Raw genomic sequence first — 23,385 nt, 5'->3', positions numbered from 1 at the left:
ACTGTGAGGTATCCCAATACTCTTATCACTTCCTAGGAAGAGATGAGGTGCAGAACAGGTCCCAGCCTACAAGTGTGGAGACATTACACCATGCTGGAGGTGACAATGATCTACAAAAGCCATTGCCTCATATCCAAATGAGAAAGGTATTCAACACACAGTACTGTTTTGTGCACAAAATACAGCGTGAACCAACTGTTTTCTATTTTTCGGTCACCTGATAATCACTGGATCAGACTGGTCTCCACACAGCCACACTGTCACCAGCAACATTATTTATACATAAACCCCCAGCCTTCCTCCGCAGCCAGATTTGCCAGGCAGGTAATTGTTGTTCCCATTGAAGCAAAACTGGCTTGCTTTCAATGACATGCATCTGCACTGCTATTATACAGCAGACTGCCTCAGTTAAGATTTTCCAGCACAAAGATGAGGAAGAAAAAAAAAATTATTTTTTTATTTTGCATTTTTCACCTCATATTTAGAATTCCACCTAATTTAATTGCGGATTCTGCAGTCACGGGGTGGGGGGGGGAGGGGATTGCAGAGAAGCCTCCTTTTTCCCAGAAACAAAAATGAAGTAAATGAGATAGACATGAGACAGCAGTCCTTCCCTGCTGGTTAAATCACTTTTCCCCCAGCTCTTGCCCATCTAATACTGCAGCATTCTCAGTCCCCAAATGTACCATCTGAGTAGTGCATTCATTAGAGTCTTTGCAACTCCTGATCACTGACAGATGCGATCTTATCAAGTGACACATTCAAGCAAAACTGCCTTTCCCCCCAATCTTTCAGTGGCCTGAATTCAGCAGCGCTGACAGCCCTACGCTGCCTTGCCGCTTGCATCGAGGATGCACCCGCAGTTAGGAGGTAGATGCTTCCCCTCCAGCATCTTTAATCCCTTCATAAACATGCAAGGACCGCAGCTTTTAGCCAACGACCTACGGCAGAGACAACGCAAGTGCGGCGGGTACAGCAAGGATAAAACAAGCCCTGCTCTCCACAGAAAAAGGATGTAAATGGGATGCATTTACTTACATGACGATTCAGTGCCAAACATGGCTCGCCCCAGATGCTGCTGTTTCAAAAAGGAAAGAAGAAAAAAGAGTGGAAGACAGAAGGAGTGTATGAGAGAAGGGATGAGACTGCTACACAGCAGGGGTCATGAAGCCAGACAATGCAGTCCAGGCTATCCAAGCTGCCAGATTCTCCTCCTCTCCTCAACACCGCAGACAGCTTTTCCTTGCAACCGCAGTGAAGGTCCTTCTTCAGGAAGCAAAAAAGCAGGAGCTCCTGTTTTAAATCCGAATGCTAAGGGCAGGCCGGCGTCCTTTCAGCGCTGCCGGCAGGCAGGAGAGGTGCCAGGCAGCAGATACCGCAATCGGCAGCCCTGCCCGCCCTAAGACAATAGCGGAGCTCAGGCACACACGGGATGACGTCAGGACACTGCAAAGACTGACTGCTGCTAACACAGAGGCTCGGAGGGGGCTTGGACACAGCACAGCCATTCAGATGGGAATTCCTTTGTCACTAAAAGCACAGGACAAAGAGACAGACATGTATGTCCCTCTGTGATGCTAAAGCTCCAGTCCGGGACTGTAAAGCTAGCAGGAAAATATCTGTCTTGAATTCAGGCTCCTTTTCTCAGCTGCACAAGAAGCAAAGTGTCTCTGTGCAAACAGAATAAATTTCAGGGACAAATATCCCAGTATATACCACTTATAGCGTTCTCAGTGTTATAAATGCAAAGGCAAATTTGGGTTAAATAAAAGAACAATTTATTATAAAACAATTTTTATAATGAAAATAAACAATGAGGAAAAACCACAATAAAATAAACAGCGCAGCGCTGGGTGGACAGGGGTCTATACCCAAAGGTATAGGTGTTCCCAAATCCACGAAGGAGGGTAGACTGTCCGGGGTTTTTATAGGGATTTTGTGTCCTGAGGCCAAATTCCAGGCAGGCACCATTCACCAAGGGTCCTTGATTGTTGGATGAATTGATTTCCTGGCGTTGGAGAATAGAGTCAAATAGACGTCCGGGCAGAGTCTCCTCATATGTAAAGAAGTTCTGAGTGTTCCTTGATTTCATTTTGGTTCAGGCCATCTGGATGGGATGGTTGGATCCGGGTTGGAGCTGATGGATATCTCGGCTGGACTTTTTCCCTTTGTCTGCCTGATTGCTTCCCCAACAGTGGCCTGCAAGGCGGGGTGTTCAGGTCCGGTGATGAGTATCTCGTCCGAGCTCGTCCCTTTGTCAGCCTGATGGCCCGTGTCCTGCTCATTCTTTTCCGTTGATGGGCGCCGGCTAGGATCGTTATCTCTCGAATGGGAATTCGCGACTAGATCTGGGAAGGACTTGTGGGCCACACTGTACTTTATATTTTATATTATTATCGCTACAAATATATTTATTTAGATCTCTACGAATTTTTATAAGTTCATTTATCACATCAGTAAAGAATAACCCCAAATTTCTATAACTAACTCTATTATTTTTCTTTCAGAGAAATACTAAACTCCTGGGCCAGTCAAAACTCCACACCTAATCTTCACATCAAAGTGTTAGCCAGCTATCTCATTTACTTAATTCCATTGTCAGAACACACCGTAACAATGCTCTAACCACAATAAATGAGTCACACATCTAAATAAAAATAAAAACCCTAAAGCACACTGAATTCAATGATAAAAAAGCATCCTAGCAATCAAAGAAATATTGTCCCTAATTTTTCTTTATTCTTCGAAACCAACTAGATCTAATATGCATCTGCAAGTGCGATTTTCAGTGCACTGAGCCTATTTTTTTTCCTGACATTTAGTAATTGAAAAATGTTCAAACATAGAAACAAAGCCCTAATCTCGCTCCTTCAGTCCTCTCACAGACAAAAGGAATCGCCCATCTCGTGCTGGTGAGAGCAGCCAAGCAGGAAGCCGATGGCTGGAGGCTACCAGACATTATGGGCCATCCATAGAATGGCTGTCCAGAGGGGGGAAAAAACAAGAAAAGTTTCTGGGAAGTCTCACTGAACATGTACATGCAGTTCCCAAGATGTCAGACACTGAAAAGCACCGCTGGTGGATGAGGAGAAAGGAGATCGATGCAGGTCAATTAAGGGAAGCACTTAGAGGCAAGCAACCATTCCTCCTCCTTTTCTCAGTTTTTGTGGGTTAACCATTCCCAAACACTTCTGCTGCTCTGCAGGGGGTTTGTGTTGTTTGCAGAATAGCCAAAGCCACCATGAGCAGCAGGCCTGTAAAACAAGTACTACTGAAGGCTGGCAGCCACCCGAGGAGCTCAGCATGCTGAAACCATAGGGAAGCAGGGAGGTGCTGGCTGGGACCACTGCACCCTGAAGGACACACTGGAAAGCAACATATGGGGTTCAGAGCCACATCAGGTCACTGCCAGGCCAGTCCCTCTGGTCCTGGGGATGGAGAACATGGTCCCAAACTCACAGAGTGTGTATGCCCACAAACATCCTTATGCACCCTGCACAGCCCTGTGCTGCAAGACAGGAAAGAGTGCAAGAGGCTGTAGAGAGCCTGATCTTGTGCTTCCCACAGCACAGGGAAGCACCTACAAGGCACACCAAGCTACTCTCCTGGTAACATGTGCTGGCACAAAATGTTTTTCAGCTGTTTCCCTGCTTTCCATTCCACATATTGAACAGTGACTTTGTGTTCTGTGCACACCATAAGAATAGTTAGGGCCACCAAGCTCATGGCCACGTTTCATTGCTGGAAGAAAGTCACGAGTGAGGCCATATCTTGTGGTGAGACATCTCACAAAACACTTTCTAAGCAGATTTTAGTCTCTGTCAGCAGACAGGACATCAGTGCTCATAATCATAGTGACTCAAATCAACCCAGAGACGTCTTAAATTAACCAGATGTCCTCAAATCTGTACTTAAGCACCTGAATCATTAGCCTGGCTTGTTCAATTGTCATGATTATTTGCAATCATGTGCACAGATGCACAACACCATGAAGCCATGTCCGAACTGGTTTTGACCATGACAGTGGCACAAATTCTCTGACAAGGTTTTGCTGTTCCCAGAACTGAACTAGTTATTTTGACTATTTAGAGCAGTGAACACCTCCTTTGGTCAAAACAGGTTGATAAGAAGCTTCAGTGCATCAAACACACTAAGCTCTGGATGGACTTTCCAGCAACTGAGGCAAGTTCACAGAAGAAATGTGTCTATTATGTATCTGTAAGCCTCCAAGCATCTTTAAAAACAGGTCTCTGGAACAAAATCCCAAGTGCACTCATGCAATGGCTGAAGAATAAGTTCTGCTCTGATGAGCAGATCTGACCTTCCCACAGCATTGTTTCCAAGGAAGAGACAAAACCTCAGGGCATTTCCAACAACATCCTTGAAGGTGTCACAGAGCCCAGGCCCTCTGCCAAGTTCTCATTACACTGACGCATATAGGTAGTTGAAAAGTCTAAACAAACCATGCAGTATCTCTGGAAGGATTTCATAATAATTTATTTTGTTAGTTTTAGGCTTGGCAGGTCAGTACGTTGCCTTGTGGAAAAGGTGACCCACTAAAAGCCACTGAAGGACTTTCTCTGAAATTATTTCAAATTTACCTAATACATTTTGTCAAATGACTTTGAGAAAGTGTTAAAATCTGTTTCTGACCTACTGCTCTTTTAAGACCATAACCTTTCAGTTTGCTAGCAGAATTATGTATTTCTGTTTCCAATGTTGAATGTTGCTATTGGTCTATTCTACAAAGAAGGGCCAACAAAAGGATTTTCTTTCTTATGCAGCAGTGAAGATAATGTAATTAGTGTACAGAAAAGGTCAAAGGAAATCTTCAGCCAGCATTGCTGTGATTTGCTTACAATGTTCACAAGACATTACTCAAGTATTAGATTAATTTACAATGTACTTCCATACATTCTGCCATAAACCAGCATGAAATATTTAAATCAGCAGCAATATATGTTATGCAAAGTTGTCTCCTGTACATTCGCATTTTTCAGAGAAAGGGACGTGCTTCTCAATCACTGCTGCTCTTGGAGTAGATATTCTTTATTCCTTACTTTATCAGTGTAGAAAAATAATACTCCTATTTTACTTTGTTTTGTAAGGACACATGTGTCTAAGCACTAAAGCATAGTTTGAGTTTTAATAATGAAGCTGGATAACGAAATGTTGAGTTTTTTTATACTGATGTAAATTTCTGCTTTAGAGTAATTTCTCTCTATAAAAACAGTGCAAGCAGGAAATCTGAGCTACCAACGGAGGCAGCTTTGTACACGTGCCTTATGCTGATCCATTAAAGCATAAATCTTTATTCTCTCTTGTCACTAGAAAAACATTTCATTTTGCATTTAACCTCCTTTTCCACAGGAGAAACTCTGGAAGCAGGAAATCAGTCCATCCCACCTGTGATGTTCTCCTGTCTTACTGCCCCGAGCAGCAAGGGAATTCTCACCTCTGTCCTCCCCAGGGCAAGGGAACAGGTCCCACACCTTCAAGTCTCTAGACAGGAAGTACAGGATAATCTCAATAAGCCTCAAAGGTAGGTAACAATTTTTATTAGTTAAACTTGCCTTTCCTTACCAAGGTCCCCTGTTCTGTAACCTTTTTAATGCCTGAAAACTGTTTTTTTTTTTTAAGACATTGAAAAACTTAATCCATTTAATGTCCTGTGGGAAACCTCTGAGTGACTGCAATGAGTTGAGACCATTCTGTAACCTCCAAAACTAATTTATTTTGCCAGTAGTAATGTTAGTTAGCTCCCTTCTAAAAATGCAGTGAGACCCCCAGCAACCCACATTGTGACAGTCTCCAGCTTCTGTAGGTATTGTCAGTTCTGGTAACAGCTGCCACACCGATTACTGATTAACATGGTACCCACAAAATACTGCAAGGTGTTTTTTTATGCTCCAGAAAAAAATTAAATCCAACAGCAGCATGTGTTACAGAGCTGCAGCTCTTTGGCTTTATGCTTTTCTCAACTTTGCTGACCCTAATAATCTTTAACAAACATCTTTGGTGAAAAAGTTGACATCATGATTACACCAATGTAATCCAGTGTGGTGCAACAACTTCAGCTTCTCATCTCACAGGGGCATGTATTTAAGGTACAAACAACCCCCCAAGCAACCAAAACAAATACCCTGCACTCATGCTGTACCATCAGTACCACAGTGCAAAGGGGTTTTCCAGTACCTCCATCACTGAATTAAGCCAGTGTCCCAGAAATGGCAATTTTGGAGCTGTGGCAACAGGGAGAGGGACCATGGCCAGCTGGGATGGAGGACAGCCCTGACAAGCCCTTCCCAGCAGCAAAGCTGGCAGCAGGGCACAGCTCCAGTGGGGTCTGCCAGCTTGGACTACAGAGCATTCAGAGCCAAGTGGAGCCAAGAAAGGTATGTTCCACTGGAATGAAATCTCTCAAGTGCTACATTTGTGCAAATGCCAGCAAGTTTCCACAGGGAGCTGCACTGGACAACCAGGAGCAGCTCGGGGAGTAAGGATGGCCGACAAGGACCACACCAGGCAGCTGAGACAGGGTTGACAAAGGGACTGGCTAGCCAGACAGTGGAAAATATCTTTGAACATCTGAACTGTCTGAAGTCCTTATCACATTTTGTTTGAGGTTTTCCACCCGCATTCTCTCTTTGCAACATACCGTTCCATTGTTATGTTGGCACAGAAAGGACGGAGACTGCTGGCAGGAAAGAAGTTAAGATGTTTGTCCTGTTCAACATAGACAAAGGATTTTATACCAGACTAATTCACAGACTACAGGGATGTTTTTCTCTTTTTATTTGTTCTTGTGCTGATTTTTAAAATATTTCTGTGCAGTCCATATTGCATTATGCAACCCTGTTTCACGTAAAAATTCTTTTTCCTCACCACTTTTAAGCAATTAATGCCTAGAAAAATTTGGCTTTCTGAGTGAACATATGCATGCATACACACACAAATTACAAGACAGACTGAAGAACAAGTACTTTTTGCCACCAAAAATATTTTTATGTCTGCATTGGTCCTTACCTGAGAGATGAAGTTCAAAAGAGAGAATGCTTTTCAAAAAAGAGATCCAATGAACCATAATAATCAATTATTACATTACTGTCATGCCTTTCAACATCTCTTTTAGCGAAGATCTTCCCCTCACCACAGCTCTGTACATGATTACTGCAAGCCATTCACCAGGGGCAGCAAGAGGCAGCACCCAGTAGATGCTCAGCCATTGAAAGAGTAACCTCTCCCAGGCCACCCAGCCATCTAGGCACATCTAATGGACAGAAAGTTCCAGTATTTATGAAATGGTAGAGTATTACACACAGAAAACTGTATGGAAAGAATATAAGAATATTCATATATGCATTTATGCATATAAGAAAGAATAAAATAAAATCTATGAGCCCAACTTAAGCACCTAATTCTAGAGTACAATTGAGATTGTGGGTCATGGGCAGGTGTCTAGCTGTATTTCCTTGCATATCTGGCACCTAGTATCAGGGAGCAGCTGAACAGAATGGTATTCCCATTCCCTGCAGCAGAGGATACAGAATGAATTGTCACATTTCAACAAGTTCCCTTACATCATTCAGTGTGAGACTGGCAAAAAAGGCTAAAATCATTTTGAAAGTGGCAGAGTACAGTTCACCTTTTCGTATAATATTGTCAAGAGATTAGGATGGTGATTCTCATCATTTTTTTTTTGTTTGGTTGGTTTGATTTCCAGTTTGGTTAGTTTCCTTTTAAACACAGAACTGTTAACCCATAAATATCTAAGACAGTTACCAACACAGCATGACCATCCAATCCCAGTGTGCAAATGACATATCAAACCCAAATGAAATATGTTATTTTTTCAGTAACATCAAACCTCATGGCTCATCAGAGCATGTTAATGTCTTGTTAAATTCTGAGAGCAGTTTATTGTCCCAAATGCATGCAACTGTGTGATGAAATGGGGCTGCTACTGCATCTGACAAACGTTCCAGGAGGACACACTACCTTCCAGTATGATCCAAAGAGAACTTAGAAACAAAGGAAGCAAATAAATCTTCAGTGTTATTTGTTAAATTAATTTAAATCACCGGTTATTTAGATAGCTTTCTATAAGAATAAAATATCAGAAGAAAAGCAAGGTGTTTATTTTCTGCACTGAGGGGAATACTTGAAATATTTTGGTGGGTTTTTTGGTTTTGTTTGGTTTGTTTTGTTTTTGATCCTGATTTCAGGTCATTTCCAAGGATCTATGCCACAGGCCTGCACATGAGGTAGACATAAAAGTTTCTAATGTCAGAGCAAACAGAGGTGGATAACAAATTAAAAAAAAAGGATTAGAAACAAACTGTCATGATTTTTATGTGACTCTGAGGGATCAAAAATTAGGATTAAGGCCAACTCATAATAAATCACTTGCAAACTGTCATCAGAGGGAACATGTGTGCCCCACATAAACACAAATATCCAATTCATATGTATAAAAATGAGTCAGAGAGACTTAGAGAAGTAGGAAGTATTGCCAACATTGCATTAAAATCTGCATTAATAATGTCTGACCTAATGTAAAATCTTCATGTCATGCAGAATGTTTGACTGTTGAGAGAGGAAGATCAAATTTAGATTACTTCTCAGCCTGAGTAAACACAGTGTGAACATTCAATCTGATATTAGAAATAGCCATGATTTCACCATAAATGCAGGAAAAATTATGGACTTCTAAGCCTACAAGGGAATATCCACGAAACAAGGTAACCACGTCCCTGCTGGATGGGTGAGTGCTGTGTTAAGCATACTTCCTAGCAGATATAAAGGAATCCATAATATAGCCATGGGAAAAAATTCAGTTGTGAGTTTTATTTCTATTTTCCTATATGGATACTCCTGTGCATAACAGTGAATGTGCTGATACTGCAGCCATAAATATAACACAATTGCAGAGTCAGTAGGGAAACCAAGTCCATTGGAAACTGTTTGACTAGCTGCACTGCACATTTAAGGATTTCAGTTTTCCCACAATGCAGCATTTTGGTGGTGTCTCAGCCCCTCACTCCAGGGGTTCCACTCTACTTCCATTCAGTGCCAACCCCAGACTGGAGGTCTAAAATACTTTTCTCAGAATAAAAAAAACATTAACCAAAAACTAATAAATGCTTGGATAACTTGATTATCATAGCTTTTCTTGACAAAGAATTGGTTCCATGAGTCAGCAAAGCAGCAAAGCCCTCCTGATCCTGGCACTGTGATCAGTGTGAGGTTGCAGCAGCACTGAGGTCCATCCATCAGGCTCCGACTGCAGGCTCACCAAGCAGCACAGCATCCTCATCTGCTGAACACCCGACAACAGAATAAAACCCCTCCTGGAAAAGCAACATCCTACAAGTTATAAGAAGACTTATGTGGGTAGGTGCTAGCCTGAGGAACAAATGTATGGTGAAGAGGATGCCCCAGCAATGCACTTAAACGTTCTATCTCTGGCTTTTAGGAGAAGAAGGCTCTTGAACTTAACAGACATCCTGGAAAAGCTCTCCTGAACAAAGCACTAGACAAAATGTTAGGCTTTTAGTCATGGTATTAGACAATTATGTAGACAATTAGAGGAAAATTAGATGGAAAGGGTGGTGGCATTTGCCCTCCTCATTATGGTGAACTGTACCAGCAGCCTCCTCACCTGGCACAAAGGAAAAATGCACAGACTGCTGAGTCTAACTCCATGTGGAAACTCATCTTAGCACACAAAAAGCAGACCTTTACTAGGAGCTCACAGCACTGACTGGCTCACAGGGTTCCTCTCACAGCACACCACAGTGCTGCCAAAGCATAATGAAGCACCAGTAACCACAGCTTATTCCTCCTGCCTGGAGATGGTCAGTGAATGAACACTGCAAGACAGGCAAGACAGGAAATGATACTGGCAATTTAATGACAACTACATGATCTGACACTACAATATTCAAGTTTCTCAGAACTTTGGTACTAATAGTGGGTCTGAGCAGACCACACTGCCAGGGTGCTGGTATCACCCTTTCTGGCCTCTGCCCTGGAGTGGTGGAACCCTCAGAGCTGCTGTATTTCACAGCATAACAGAGGGAGGATACATGGAGGTTACAGCTCCCAATCTCCACAACATTCATCCCCAAGACAGTCCTGGCCATCGCCATTAGGGCGCACTGATTTTCTAAATTAGTTTTGTTCTCAGTTCAGCAGTTGTCAACTTCAGCAGTGCCCATTTCTCTCCACTGACTACAGAGAGAGCACACTCAGAGTAAGGTTTGAGCAGCTCAGGTATCACAGAAGTGCCTCCTGTGCACCTGGGAGTTTAGGGGAACCTACTGGAAAAGGAGATAGCTATGCCAATGTCAGGGGCCCCATAATTCAAGGAAGAAAATGTAGCTCACTGCACTCCAAACCTGCTTTAAACTGTGGCCTCTTCTATGGGTGCTCCCCTTGAACAGATCCCAGAATGATGAGGTAATCTAAAGAGCAGCTTTTCAGCTGAGAGAGACACTTTTTGCCCCCTGCAGCTGCAGAGATCTCCATTACACCCGTGATCTCCTGATACTTCAAAACACTGTGACACTTCTCTTCCCTCAATGCCATGAAAGATTCAAGGGCTTCTGTCCAGTACCAGGTGGCACACTGAGTCTATCAACTTTATCAGCCCAGGCAGGAAGGTCATGTTGAGCACAATTTGCAGATATAAGAAGCTGTTAAAATCAGCAGGCATCACTTCACCAGAGTAAGTCTTCCTTGCCATCTGAGACGTAACTACCTCCTAACAAGTTTAAGCATGGACACACATTTTTTTCTTCAAGTAGAAGTGTTTGTGGCCCTTCCTACATACCTGATTTGTTAACTTAACGCCACCTAATCAGTTATCAAACCAGATAAAGCCATTGAGGAGCTTCACCTTGCAGCAAAGCAGGAGCATATGGCTCCGCTCAGCCTGCAGGGCGGGGACACTGCCTCCAAACATCCCTCCTTGATGCTTCCTGAAACCCATCAGCCTTTAGATGGCCACCAACTCTGGTTACTGCTGTTTGTTGTCAGTGTTATTTATCCACCCAAGCCTCTGTCTCTGTTTACACTACAGCAAGTACTGTTTGATACCACTTATCCTTCCCAGAAGATGGTTTGGTGATTGGCCAAAGCACAAACTCGAGCACAAGGATTGACTCGCCTCCTATATTCATTGGGTTAAGGCTGCTCCTGTGGGCACACCAAGGGCAGAGGCTTGTGGGTCCCTTACACTTCAGTCAAACAGCATGAGAATCACATCTTGTGAAAACCTTTTTACACAAAAATTCTCAAGAAAATATACTGCAAAATAAAACACAGATTACTGTGTATTTACCTCACACCAAACATCACTGGAAACTGTACACTGGATGAATGCAGTCCTGTACAGCACCTTTTCAGACCTCAACCTTCACATCTCCTTATAAACTGGTACAAACAAGACTTACAGGCTTCATTACTTTTGTTGCTAACGATGCATTTGACTGAAATTGATACAACACACTACAGACAGGGAAAAGCAAAGGGTTAGTAATGTGAATAAGAAAAGGCTATGTATTATCAAGTGACCAGCCAGACACACACAGACTCCCCTGGCATGAAGTCAGGTCCCGTGGAAAAGACCTCAGTGAGCAGTACCACTGTTTCAATCATGAGTTTAACATGTCCCTTATACCTACTATCTTCCTCATGTCTGTGCAGAGAGAATTAAGACTCTTCTAGAACACTGGGGTTTTTTGTATTAAATAATTGCTTCTTATCAGAGCAATTATTTTTATACAATGTAGTCTATGAAAAAAAAGTAGCTCACTCGGTTCTACTTTATCCCTGCACTACAGACGGAACTGAAAGCAACTCATATGTGAATTTGTATTTCAGCAGGAAACTAATCCTTTGCAGACTTTTCAGTGTCATCTACTATCTTGAATTAACATCAATTTAAATGTGGTTAGGTAGATAACCATTACTCAAAGAAATGCCAAAAACTTGTATTTTCCTGTGACATAACATTAAATAGTTTAAAATCCTCCTTGCTGAAACGTCCCTTACATGTCTTTTGGCAAGGGCCCACCCTGGCTCAGGCAGTAGGCAGACACAATGCTGCATGTTCACTGTGGAAGCCAGAAAGGAACTGGAACGTCTTGCTGCAATAGCCAGTCACAGTTCAGCTCTGCTGCAAAGTGCACCAGAATTACGTGTATTGTTACAGAGCCAGATGTCTCCAGGGCAGGAGCTTTCTAAAGGGGTAATTTCTGGCTAGAAAGCTGCAGGAAAAGCACTTTTTTTCTCAAAATCTTTTACATTTTTCTTGGTTTTTATTGCTATTAAAATTTAAACCAGAGTGCTTCACTAGTTCATAACAGACAAGGACTACTATGCTATTGGATAAAAACAAGGCTACAACAATGTGCCTATTTATTTCAATAATGGTACTTAAAGCAGATAGATATACAACTAGGTTCTGTCTTACTCAGCCTTAAGGGCTAAGTATTTCTCAGGCTTCTGAAAATTTGTGAAAATTCTGATTTGTCCAAGACCATTAATGTCAGAAAAGTATTCTGTCCATCACTGCATTTGAGTCAAGGTAATTTGCATTTGAGACAAAAGGACATAAAGTCAGCAAGTTTTTATATACAGATATAAAAATAAGTAAAATATACATATAGAATAATAATAACAATGACAGCAAGAAGAAGAAGAAGAAATGTACTCTATGTATTGCATATATTTAATATATAATAATATTTTATGCATAATAAAGGAGCAGGAAGTCTTGATCTAAAAGCACAATATTGTGCCTTTCCCTAATGCAGAAGCAAAAATATACATCTCTATGAGGAACATTCTACAGTGAAAATTTTAACCAACAATTCTTGACTTTTGCCAAATTAAGACCGAAATAATGCTTAGATTGAACTAGTTTTAAGAGTGCATAATAAAGAGATTTTAATATATTAATACTAGCTGTAAGCCATAGGAAGTGTCTGCTTTCCCCCTTTTAGCATCTTTAAAAAATATATGAATTGCAATAGTAACAGGACACTTTTGCAGACCTAATAGTATAGAAGTAAACCTTTCAACTGCAGTCTAAGGAAAAAAAAACATGCAGTGACAGCATGATTAAATATTTCCATGTCATCAAGCCCAATGAAACAGATTGTGTCAAGGACTTCTGAAGTTTCTGAAGATTAACAAAGATGATAAGAACCTTTGATTTTCCAAACCAGTGACTTTTCCATAATGTACTCTGAGGAATTGCACAGTAAATGGGATAGATAATTGTTCAGAACCAAATAATGGTTTATACATATTTTTTAAATTACAGTATTTTTATTGTTTCTTCAGTCGTAAGATTTCTTCATCAGACACCCGCTTAAATTGGTTATTTACCTTTGTTGTGAAACAACTGAGAGTTTCTGAATTTCCTTAATTTAAGGCACCATTGACCTCAGAGAAAATATGATCTTAATCACACTCTTGTTCTTTTCTTCCAATTGACAGATGAATTAATATGCTGTTGGTAATGAACAAAACTTTTAATCCTCTTAAGATGCAGCATATTTTAGCTCAGGGTGAATATTAAAACCTCACCTGTTTTAATTTTCTTTCATAATCAGACAGATCCAGACTTCTTAAAACACTGTGGCATCATTTTGTTGCTTCTGCAGCAACAAAATGTATTTCTGCATATCTCACCATCAAAATTTCACTAAACCATGCCTTTAGAAGCTCTACAGAGCAGTTTTATGATCACCTGCATGCACTGCTACCTAGCCTTCAGCTGCCAGGTGCTCCCTGAACGCAGCCATGCGAGCCCATGCCCCACACACCCACCTTTTGGCACTCGCTCTCCTGAGCAGCCTGCAGGCAATCAGCTCTTGGAATGGACTTGGTAGAGCACAATTTGGGGAAGAGTACACAGCAAGACAGGCTGCCCCCACACAGCAAACTGCTCAACTCACTACTGACCCTCAGCCATCTCTGCCACCTTTACCTGTCCCACTACCTGGGATGTTCTTACTGCAGCAAAAAATGTGGCCACGAGTAAATACAGCCCTGGTCACCTTGTACTCCTACATACCAGACCATTATTCTGGAACTAACAGAACTAACATGCTGTTCTCCAAACAGGCAGAATCCAGCCTCTGGATAAAACAGTCTTTAGACACCAACTGAGTGTATTTATAAGCTATTTTTTCAAAGAGAGTACAGTTCTTATGGGAAATATAAACCATTCTTTTTTGTTTCAATGATGGTTGAAGTAATTTCTGAATGAAGCCTTTAAAAAAATTATCTTGATTTAAAGGTGCTGCTTAAATGTAAACCTGAATGCTGCATCTTAAATGACACCTGCTAGTCTCAAGGCACAAAAGTAGTTCAGGGAAATGAAGCACAGTCCCACAAAGGTGGATCTGCTGCTGCTTCTGGATTCCCACTGCTGACAGAGAGCTCAACAGGCATCTTCCACACATTTTATTTTGTTCTTTTATTTGTTTGTTTGTTTATTTGTTGCATAGAGTTTACTGTCTTCAAGATGCCAGCAGGACCTTAAGAAGGCTTCTGCCCTTCTAAAGTCTCACTACTTCTTTCCACACTCAAAGAGAAAACATTTCTTTTTCCACTTCCATCCCACAACTCTCAAGCCACCTTTCTATAACTTGCATAACTGATTAGGAAGTGCTGACAGCAGAGTGCAGTGAGCTTCCCAGCACATCCCTCACCTCCAGACCCTTCCTCTAGGGAACAGCTTCCCAAGAGATCCACAGCAGTTCCTATTTAAAAGCTTCAGACCCTGCCAGAAGAAGCTGGCTTGTCAAATTTCAAATCTGTGCTCTATACACAGTACTCAGATGTGTTTCTGCAGCAGTAAATGTTAGCTCTCCCTTGTGGAATGCACTTACCTTTTACACAGCCATGACCAAAGCCTTACACAAGTCTCTTCCTCTCTGCTCCTATTCCCCACTTCTAGTCCAGACACAGTCTCCTTCTAAGACAAGGAACAGTGACCACTTGAGGAATGGGGGGACAAGTGACCCAGATGGGGTCCAGAGCTCCTCATCAGTCACCATCACTCATTCTACCCCCAAAAAATGGTCACATCATGAGCCTCCCTGCATGCCCTGGAGCCCACTTTCACCATCCCAGGATGGACTTGGCTATCCCAGTTTTCTCAAATCCCTGATTTTGCTTTCACAGGGAGCTAAACCACATATCTATACGTTGTTCTTATTAAAAACCACAGAGTCTTCACAGACCAATGGACAGCAAAGGTCTTGCCTGAGAAATAACAGGCTAAGGAAAGTACTATGCAAGAGACTGTCTGGTGCCATTACAGCAGTGCAATACAGAGCCCTTTCCAGCAAATACTGAAGAATCCAAATTAAATACCGCTGTATTGCTGTGTGGCAGCAATCCACACAGCAGACTGGGTTCATTTCCCAGGTCAGCAAAGGTTTTCCCTGCTACGGGCATGTACTTGAATTGGCAACACCATTTTATCTCAAATCTTCATGAGACTGTGGTGGAGAGCTTCAGGGAACAGGCTGTGCTGAAAAGCCAGAGACCTGGCAATCAAAGTGCACTGCAGGGAAGGGACAGACAAAGTCAGGGCAGACTGAGGTGTGAGCACAAAAGAATGTCAAGAGATGGCAGAAGGTCAACAGAGTAATATGGCAGGGAGCATCAGCCACCCCTCTGTGCGCAGACAGCCTGAGCCATGTCCTGTGACAGAGCAGAGCATCAACAACAAACCTCCTCTGAACCAGCACAGCTGTCAGAGGGATTTTCCCACAGTAAAGATCACATTCATCGCTCTGTGTCAGGAACAATATTGCATTGTAATGTCCCTGAGATTCCAGCAGATGGAAGAACACATTCAACCTCAACCATGAACAAATTCTGAGAAGCAGCTAAAATGGTGAGGATCAGTGCTCCTTTGGCTGCACTATGGCATGGCAGATTTTATATGTGTTAACCACATGGCCAGCACAGTGGCATGAACTCAAATGAAGAATGGAGACTAAATCTTAATAAACCTGAAAAAAGGACAAAAACTCCCAAGCATCAGATAAAAACAAGTGTCTGAACCTTATGGATGTATATGACCGAAACAAAATTTTAAAAAGAAGAAAAAGAAGAAAAAAGAAACACTGAAGAAGAATTTGAAGTGCTTTCTTTACCTCTACAATCTCACAGATCTGTCTGAGGAAGGGAATATGGTGATGGCCATGCAGACAACACTGCAAATGTCACTGCTTTAAAAAAAATAAACAAACATTTTCAAATATTTTTTCAGAGTTCTTCCTTTCCTTTTCCCGAAGTTTCTCTAACATGTGGCAAAACTCATGTCCTCTTAAGAACTAGACAATTCTTCTTATATGTGATAGTCACTCTGTTATTTTATTTCCTACATATTTTTAACGTCATCTTTCTCAGCATTCATATAAGTACAAGATTTCACAGACACTCTTGGTTTTTTTCAGCCTGGGACCACTCTCTGTCTTCTCACAATCTTTACAGCAGGAAAGCCGTAGCTTGCACAGAGAGGAAAGCATAAATTACACTATGACAGGTTTATAAGACTAATTCTAATAAATACCTCTCAGTAGCCTATTCACTGTCTCCCTGGAAGAGCAAGGAGGGATTTTTCTGCTGGCAGCATTTTCAACTGCATCAACATATTTCAGGAAAGTGCATGAACTTCAGCAACACTTTGTCAAGGAAGCCCACACAGGCTTGCAAACCAGGAGGCATGAGGAGGACCCCTCAGAGCCCCTGGTAGGGCATTAGCCTGGGCTAAGACAGACCAGAGATTGCACCCTATTTCATGACCAGATGAATTCAATCTACCTTTATTTAGCTCAGATCACTGCAAATCAGCCTTTGATCAAAGCTTCTTCCCCTACAAGGCACTGCTCTGGCCAGTTCAACTGACCAGAGCCAGGCAAGGCAGAGATCATGGATGTAAAGCAGGCATCCATGTCCCAGGATGCAGCCACCAGCACCTGCAAACCAGCCAAGCCTAACTCACTTCCCAAAGGCACCCTGGGTTTTCTTGCATTGTTTCGTGCTGTTTTGATTGGGTGTTCAGATAATCCAAAGCACTGCTTGAAGATCTTTTCATTTCAGAAGGACCTTTAGACATATCTTTGTTTCACTCTACCTCCTACCAATAGATTTTTATTGAGAAAAAAAATGTATTGCAGACAGACAGAAATTGCAGCCTGGAAAGAAGCAGTATCCAATGGTATCAAAACCTGCTATGCCATGTGCTCTGCATGGAGTACATACATTTTTCTTTCAGCCATTCTTCCATGATTGTTAATTGCCCTGCTATTACTGTTTCAGAAAACATTTCATATCTCACCTACATGTATTTATTTGAATATTGGTTCAGCTGTGCCATTGAAATACTTAGAAACCCAAACACATTTTCCAAAAGTTATTAAGGAAATTCTTTATTTAAGTACCATTGGCTTTTCTTGAAAGTCACAACACTTCTGAAAATGGGATTCAGATGCATGATGATATAGAAGGAATTTGAGAATATCTTCATTTTGGAGACATTAACCAATCCAACACTGACCCACATGCACATCATTTGTTAGTGAAGCTTTTCATTGCTGATATTCAAGAGAATGCTGAAGAGAACAGAGAGGTGTTGTGTTCATGCTTAAATCACACAAACCATGAAAGTCTGGGATTAAAACCAGAAGCTGAAGAATGATGTCCAAAGGCTTGAAGCTTTAAGTACTAGAAAGAGTTTCTTCCCGTGCTACATTTGACATGGAACATACCAAATTATGGCCTTTTACCCTTAGACAAACTCAATTCTCTGTATCACATCCTGAATACACAAGATAAATAAAACTCAAATGAGCAACATTAAAAAAAAAAGTTAAAACGAAAATTGATCTGGTGATGGAGCTCTTGCCACTCCATCTGTTGACTCTCCTTTTCTTATGATATTGACAGTTGCACAGACTTTCAGAAATATTGAGAAAGTCTTTTAAGCTTTTCCCTTATGCAAGACATATAGCTCATGAAATGCCTGTACCCAGTATCTCTGCTCTTTTCCTTTTCAGCACAAGTACAGAGTATCTAACCCCACCCCCGCTTTTTGTTGTGAAATTGGAACATGCCCAACATTTTTTCCTCAGTAGACAATTTATTTTTAAATCCACGACTAAGAATGCAGCATAATATATTTTAAAACAAATGTTCTTAGTCATCATTTCCATAATATTTCAACCCCTTCATGGGAAATATTATTCACAACACCAACAGAATAAAAACCAATGGGTTTATACTAGCAAGTGTCCAAAAGGTCTTCATTTCAAATCTCAACAATAGTAAAAAACCGCTGTAACAAAAACTTGGATAAAGACTGATTCTTTGCATTAGCACTAATCAACAGCTGGAGATCTGTCTGGAAGGCACACCCTATTTCAGTGTGACATGGTTGATCAACTACTGAAATGAATGCTTAAATTACATTGTCCATGTTAGGAGCAATACAGACCTAGGTCTTCAAATAAGTAAAGTTTAATATTTATTAGGAGGTAGTATAGGTCTAAAACTCAATTGCCTTTCTGAAACAAATTCTCACTCATGGCAACTGGCCTGTTACCATAAAGAAGGTTTTTTTTATCTCAGATGAGGAGGGATAAGGTCTTCTATACCATCAGTATGTATGCCATCGCCTGTTCTTAAAAGCATAGCAAACAAGAACAGAAAATGAGGTTACATGACTGGTGCTCCTACCAAACTTGTTTGTTCTCCTTCTTTTTCCACACAGAACTGATAAATAAAGATGTATTTTGTGGGAAGGGAGAATATATGTCAGCTCTGAAGTGTCAGGTTCAAATTGTAAGGTTTTGCAAATTAGGTTTTCATAAATGCTAAAGCCATGGAGCTGCAGCATGAATCTGGGCAGGCACTTTCAGTCATCAACAGGAAATATTACTTCGTTCCCTGACTAGTGCATTATAATTTGGTACAAAAGTGCTTCTGCCATATAATACAAAGGCAGATGAAAATCTTCATTGCACTTAGGGATTTTGTAGGAAATCAGTTACATTGACTAGTTGTATCTTACTGTGCAGAGCTGGGGAAAAAATAAGTTGCAAATTACTGCAAATAAAGTTTCATTTAATTGCTGCATTTTTTCTTTCCTTTAGTTGAATTATGACTTTGCTTGCTGCAATGACTTTTTATTTTTAGGTTCTTTCACAAGTAGGAATAGGCCGTATGTGAAATGTTGCTATTATTCCTACAAAATTATTCCAAAACACACAAAACTTAGGCAGAAACCACGAATTCATGACCAAACATGAACACATATTTTTAATTCATGTTGCTGTTGACATCACTGTGAGCAGGTCAGACCATTCAGACAAAAATGTAACAGGATAGTGCCCTATGGAATTTAAAAGCTAAATGGCAGTCAAAATATAAAATGGTCTGACCTGTATTAAGAATTTTCTCTCAACTCCGTGAAGAGGTTAAAGGCAGTTATAAGCACACTGTTTTCTAAAATTTGCCTAACAGAGGCAACATGGGCAGAATCATGAAGCATGTCTGCATCATGCCTTAGAAATGGTATTCTCCAATTCAGTACTCCAGCTAAAACCAAGCTGCCTCTCACTCCCCCCACCTTCAACTGGAAGAACTAAAGGCATAGATCACAGTTGGAGATAAAAAAATATTAACTGGAAATAGCAATGAGATTAATAAACAACAACAGCAACAATATTAGTAACAATTAATTACAATTAGTTACAACTATTAGTAACAATTAGTAACAATTAATTAGTAACAAAAGGTATAAACCAAAGAAACAATTTACACCTCTGTACTTTTTCTGGATAGAAAGTAACCCCTTCTCTCCTAAAGAGCAACAGAGTCTGCTCTGGCAAGAGAGGGCGCTGAATAACAATTTGGGCCTGGCCACACCCTATCCCAACTATTGCAAAACATAAATCCTGCTCCTGTCCAGAACCAGGACAGTCTGATGTTGAAAAGCTACAGCTTTTGTTGTCCTGCTAACACTGTGTTTTAGTGTGTGTAAAGGAAAGGATTAGAAAATAAAGCACATGTATTTGCAATAAAGAGGATCCATGCCTTTGGGTAAGCCTTACACATTCACAGACCAGAGCCTGTTTGAGTACCTGCTGAAAGAAGGGCATTCATCTCCATGGCCACAGAGCTCCCAAGGATACCCACATTCCATGGCAGTATTAATTAGACATTAAATAAGAAAAACAATTATATCCCCACAGCCTACAATTAGATTAATTCAGAAAACCTATTTATAATCAATCTGCATTATTTGTATCTGATGAACAAGCTCTCATCTCATATTCCTGCTGGAGTCCACTGGTTTTGGACCCAGAGCAAAAAAACTAGTTTCCTGCAGCCCTGTGTATTTAAGGCAGATGTCTCCCAGAGAAGGAGTATGGATGTGCCACTGACCTACTTGAACTAACATGGGGCAATCTAGCCAAAGGAACTGGCCAAACAGAACAATGTTTCTAGTCATAAATATCTTACCTTGAAAAACAACATGAATCTAATGCACCCTACAAGCTGGACCTCATCTTATCCTAGAGCTTTGGGTTTACCCAAAACCCCAAATCCCAGCAGTCCTCTAGCCTCTTGACATTTTTGTCTGTTAGGATGAAAGACCTAATCTGTATGGGATCTCCTATTTCTCTTACTGTTCATACAGTTCATAGAGCAGAAATCCAACTTGGCTCATAAGCATGGCTGGTTTCCACCAAGGAGACGTTCTAAAGTCATGGGTCTTGCTGGCAGAAAACAACTGCTGGCTTCCTGTGCCAGAAAATCTCTGGCCCTGGCTGTCCACAAAGTATCACATCTGTGCTGAGACAGAAATGCTGTGAACCAGAACAGGAGTTACAATGATCAATGGTTTTCATACAGCAAATGGAATTCATAACTTCATAGAGGGATATATCACGCATGCTTATAAATACACCTAAAAGCTCCTGAGATCCTCACTTATTTGCAAATAACAAAAAAGTTACAGTGATTCCTTAGGTTTCTGCTCCTGTTTAATGCTGAAGATTAAAAACTTTAAGATCAAGCACAGAAAGAAGAAAAATATCTGGTAAAAACCTGTTAACCTAAAATAAAGCCCTATGTAGTAATCTGAGATAGAGAAGCAGGATTTTTCAAACACACCTACTGTTTGAAATCTCTTCCAAGATTATGGACCCTTTTGAGTCCATAGAAGGAATAGCAAGTATTGCATACTTCTTTTGTGGCTTTAGAGAAAATGAGTAATGGAAAAATTCATCAAATGTCTACATCATACAAATTAGTCAAACCACAACACACCATCAAGATATTGTTATGGGTGAAACATTCCTGTGTATGACTTTACAACGTTAAATATCCACCATTATTTGTCATTTCCCAAACTGTAAAACACTTTGGTACCTTGTTTGTGAAGATTTTTCAAGGAGTCCACCACCTTGCCATGGGCAGGGACCCCTGCCACTAAACCATGTTGCTCAAAAGCCCACCCAACATGGCCTTGAACACTTAGAGGGATGGGGAATCCACAGCTTCTCTGGGGAGCCTTGTTCCAATACCTCCAATACTCCAAGTAAAAATGTCATCCTTATATTCAATCTAAACTTACCATGTTTCAAGTTAAAATTACTGCCCCTTCTCCTGTCACTACATGCCCTGGTAAAAAATCTAAACTTAGCATCTTTCAATTTGAAACCACTGCCCCTTCTCCTGTCACTACAGGCCCTGGTAAAAAGTTTGTCCACATCTTTCTTATAATCCCCGCTCATGAGGTCCCCCTGCAGACTTCTCCAGGTTGAATAACCCCAGCCTTTTCAGCCTTTCCTCACAGGACAGGTGTTCCAGCCCCAGAATGAGACATCAGAAGTGACACCCAAATCCATCATGTTTATTAGTCAGACACTGGAAAGACTTTCATTTCCATCTCACAGATGTTAAAACGCACATAACATGCACACAAAACCAGATGACATATGGTACACAGAGGAAAGCAAACAGGCTCTTAGAAGGCAAAGATACCCCCCAGAATATCAAACCACTGGTTTGCTCCTATTCAGCTACACCAGTAACTTCAGCTCAATGACCCTGCTGTCTGCCACATGCTATCTCCTAATTTCATAAATCTTGACAGAAATACATAAAAAGAAGCAAGGTAAGCAAGATTCTCAAGCACTACATTCTGACAGATACAAAACCAATGACCAGATTTAGGTTTTTTGCCTGGAAATCTCTCCTTCTTAGCTCAAATAACCACCAAGCTACTCATCAAACTTTTCAGCCTTTGCCTAGGAGTTTGAGCAAGGAAGACATTGAATTCCTCAGACTGCTTTCAATGACGTGAAATCACAGTCATAGTATATCTTCGGTTGGATGGAATGCCCCAGGATCATCGAAGTCCAGTTCCTGAACTCCTCAAATTGTCTTTGCAACCACCCATGGTTATCCTCAAGTGTCTGCCAGCTTGGCCTTGGTCTCCCAGTGAAAGTGATGTTGGGTTATCTCTTCTATTTGGCCCAGAGGACACCAATACCTACTCACATCCAGCTTTTAGTGCTCCCCAGGCTGCCAAATGAGCTACAGATGGCAGGGCTTGCCACCTTCCACTACCTACAGACCTCCAGGAGAACCTCCAAAACATGACAAACTAAATCTGACAGGATTTTCAGTATATAATGTTTTACATTAGCTAGAGGAGCTATAGAATTAAAGCTTCTGGTCAGTCAATGCCCTTCTGTTTCCATTTACGGTTAAGAATGCAAAAACTCAATGGTAATTTCTTTCCCAAACTCTCCTCAGCCTGTTCCAATTTTGGGACATAATTCAGTCTAGTCAAAAATATTTTAGACAATGTGGTTTATTTATAATCGGAAAAGGCATCTTAGTAATCATCAAAATTACTAGAAGTTGCTAAATTTAAAACACAACGACTGCATTTTCTTCTCTCCCCATACAGAGCAACAGACTGAGCACAAAATCTAAGCACTGCTGTACACAGTTCAACAGAATTCTCTCCCTCCATGAACAGCTACAGCCAGAGCCAGAAAAAGAAACTTTAATAGGGTTGCTAACCAACCAAAATGTGATATTAGGAATGGCAAGGAATATGAAATAAGTGATCTATTTTATGTATTGTATTGTTGTTCACTTATATCTTGTGAGTACTACCACCTATCCAAAAACACGACTGTGGAGGGAGATGCAGCCATGTTAATACTGATTAAAAAAATCAGTATTGCTTATGCCATAGAAGAGTTAAAAGAGAAAGGATACTGCAAGTGTCTGTAGAATAAAGCAGCAGAATTGCAAAAAAGTAGCTAT

General features: G+C 41.0%; 1 protein-coding gene across 2 annotated transcripts in view; it reads right to left on the bottom strand.

The window, feature by feature from the left end:
• ST7 (suppression of tumorigenicity 7) overlaps nt 1–23,385 on the bottom strand; it is a 134,522-nt gene that overhangs the window by 97,010 nt on the left and 14,127 nt on the right. The window contains exon 1 of one of the 2 annotated variants that reach the window (XM_088054950.1): nt 1,039–1,349. The exons of the other annotated variant lie outside the window; for it this stretch is intronic. Within the exon in view, the coding sequence (XP_087911076.1) occupies nt 1,039–1,060 (22 nt within the window). The 5' untranslated portion in view covers nt 1,061–1,349. Of the gene's footprint in view, nt 1–1,038; nt 1,350–23,385 lie in introns of those variants that run through there. 2 annotated transcript variants of the gene reach the window in all.

The sequence above is a fragment of the Pseudopodoces humilis genome, chromosome 5, assembly GCF_049639895.1.
Source record: "Pseudopodoces humilis isolate 2021_Gansu_Grassland_sample_001 chromosome 5, ASM4963989v1, whole genome shotgun sequence".
NCBI classification, from domain to species: Eukaryota; Metazoa; Chordata; class Aves; order Passeriformes; family Paridae; genus Pseudopodoces; species Pseudopodoces humilis.
This window is presented reverse-complemented; position numbering and strand designations above follow the sequence as displayed.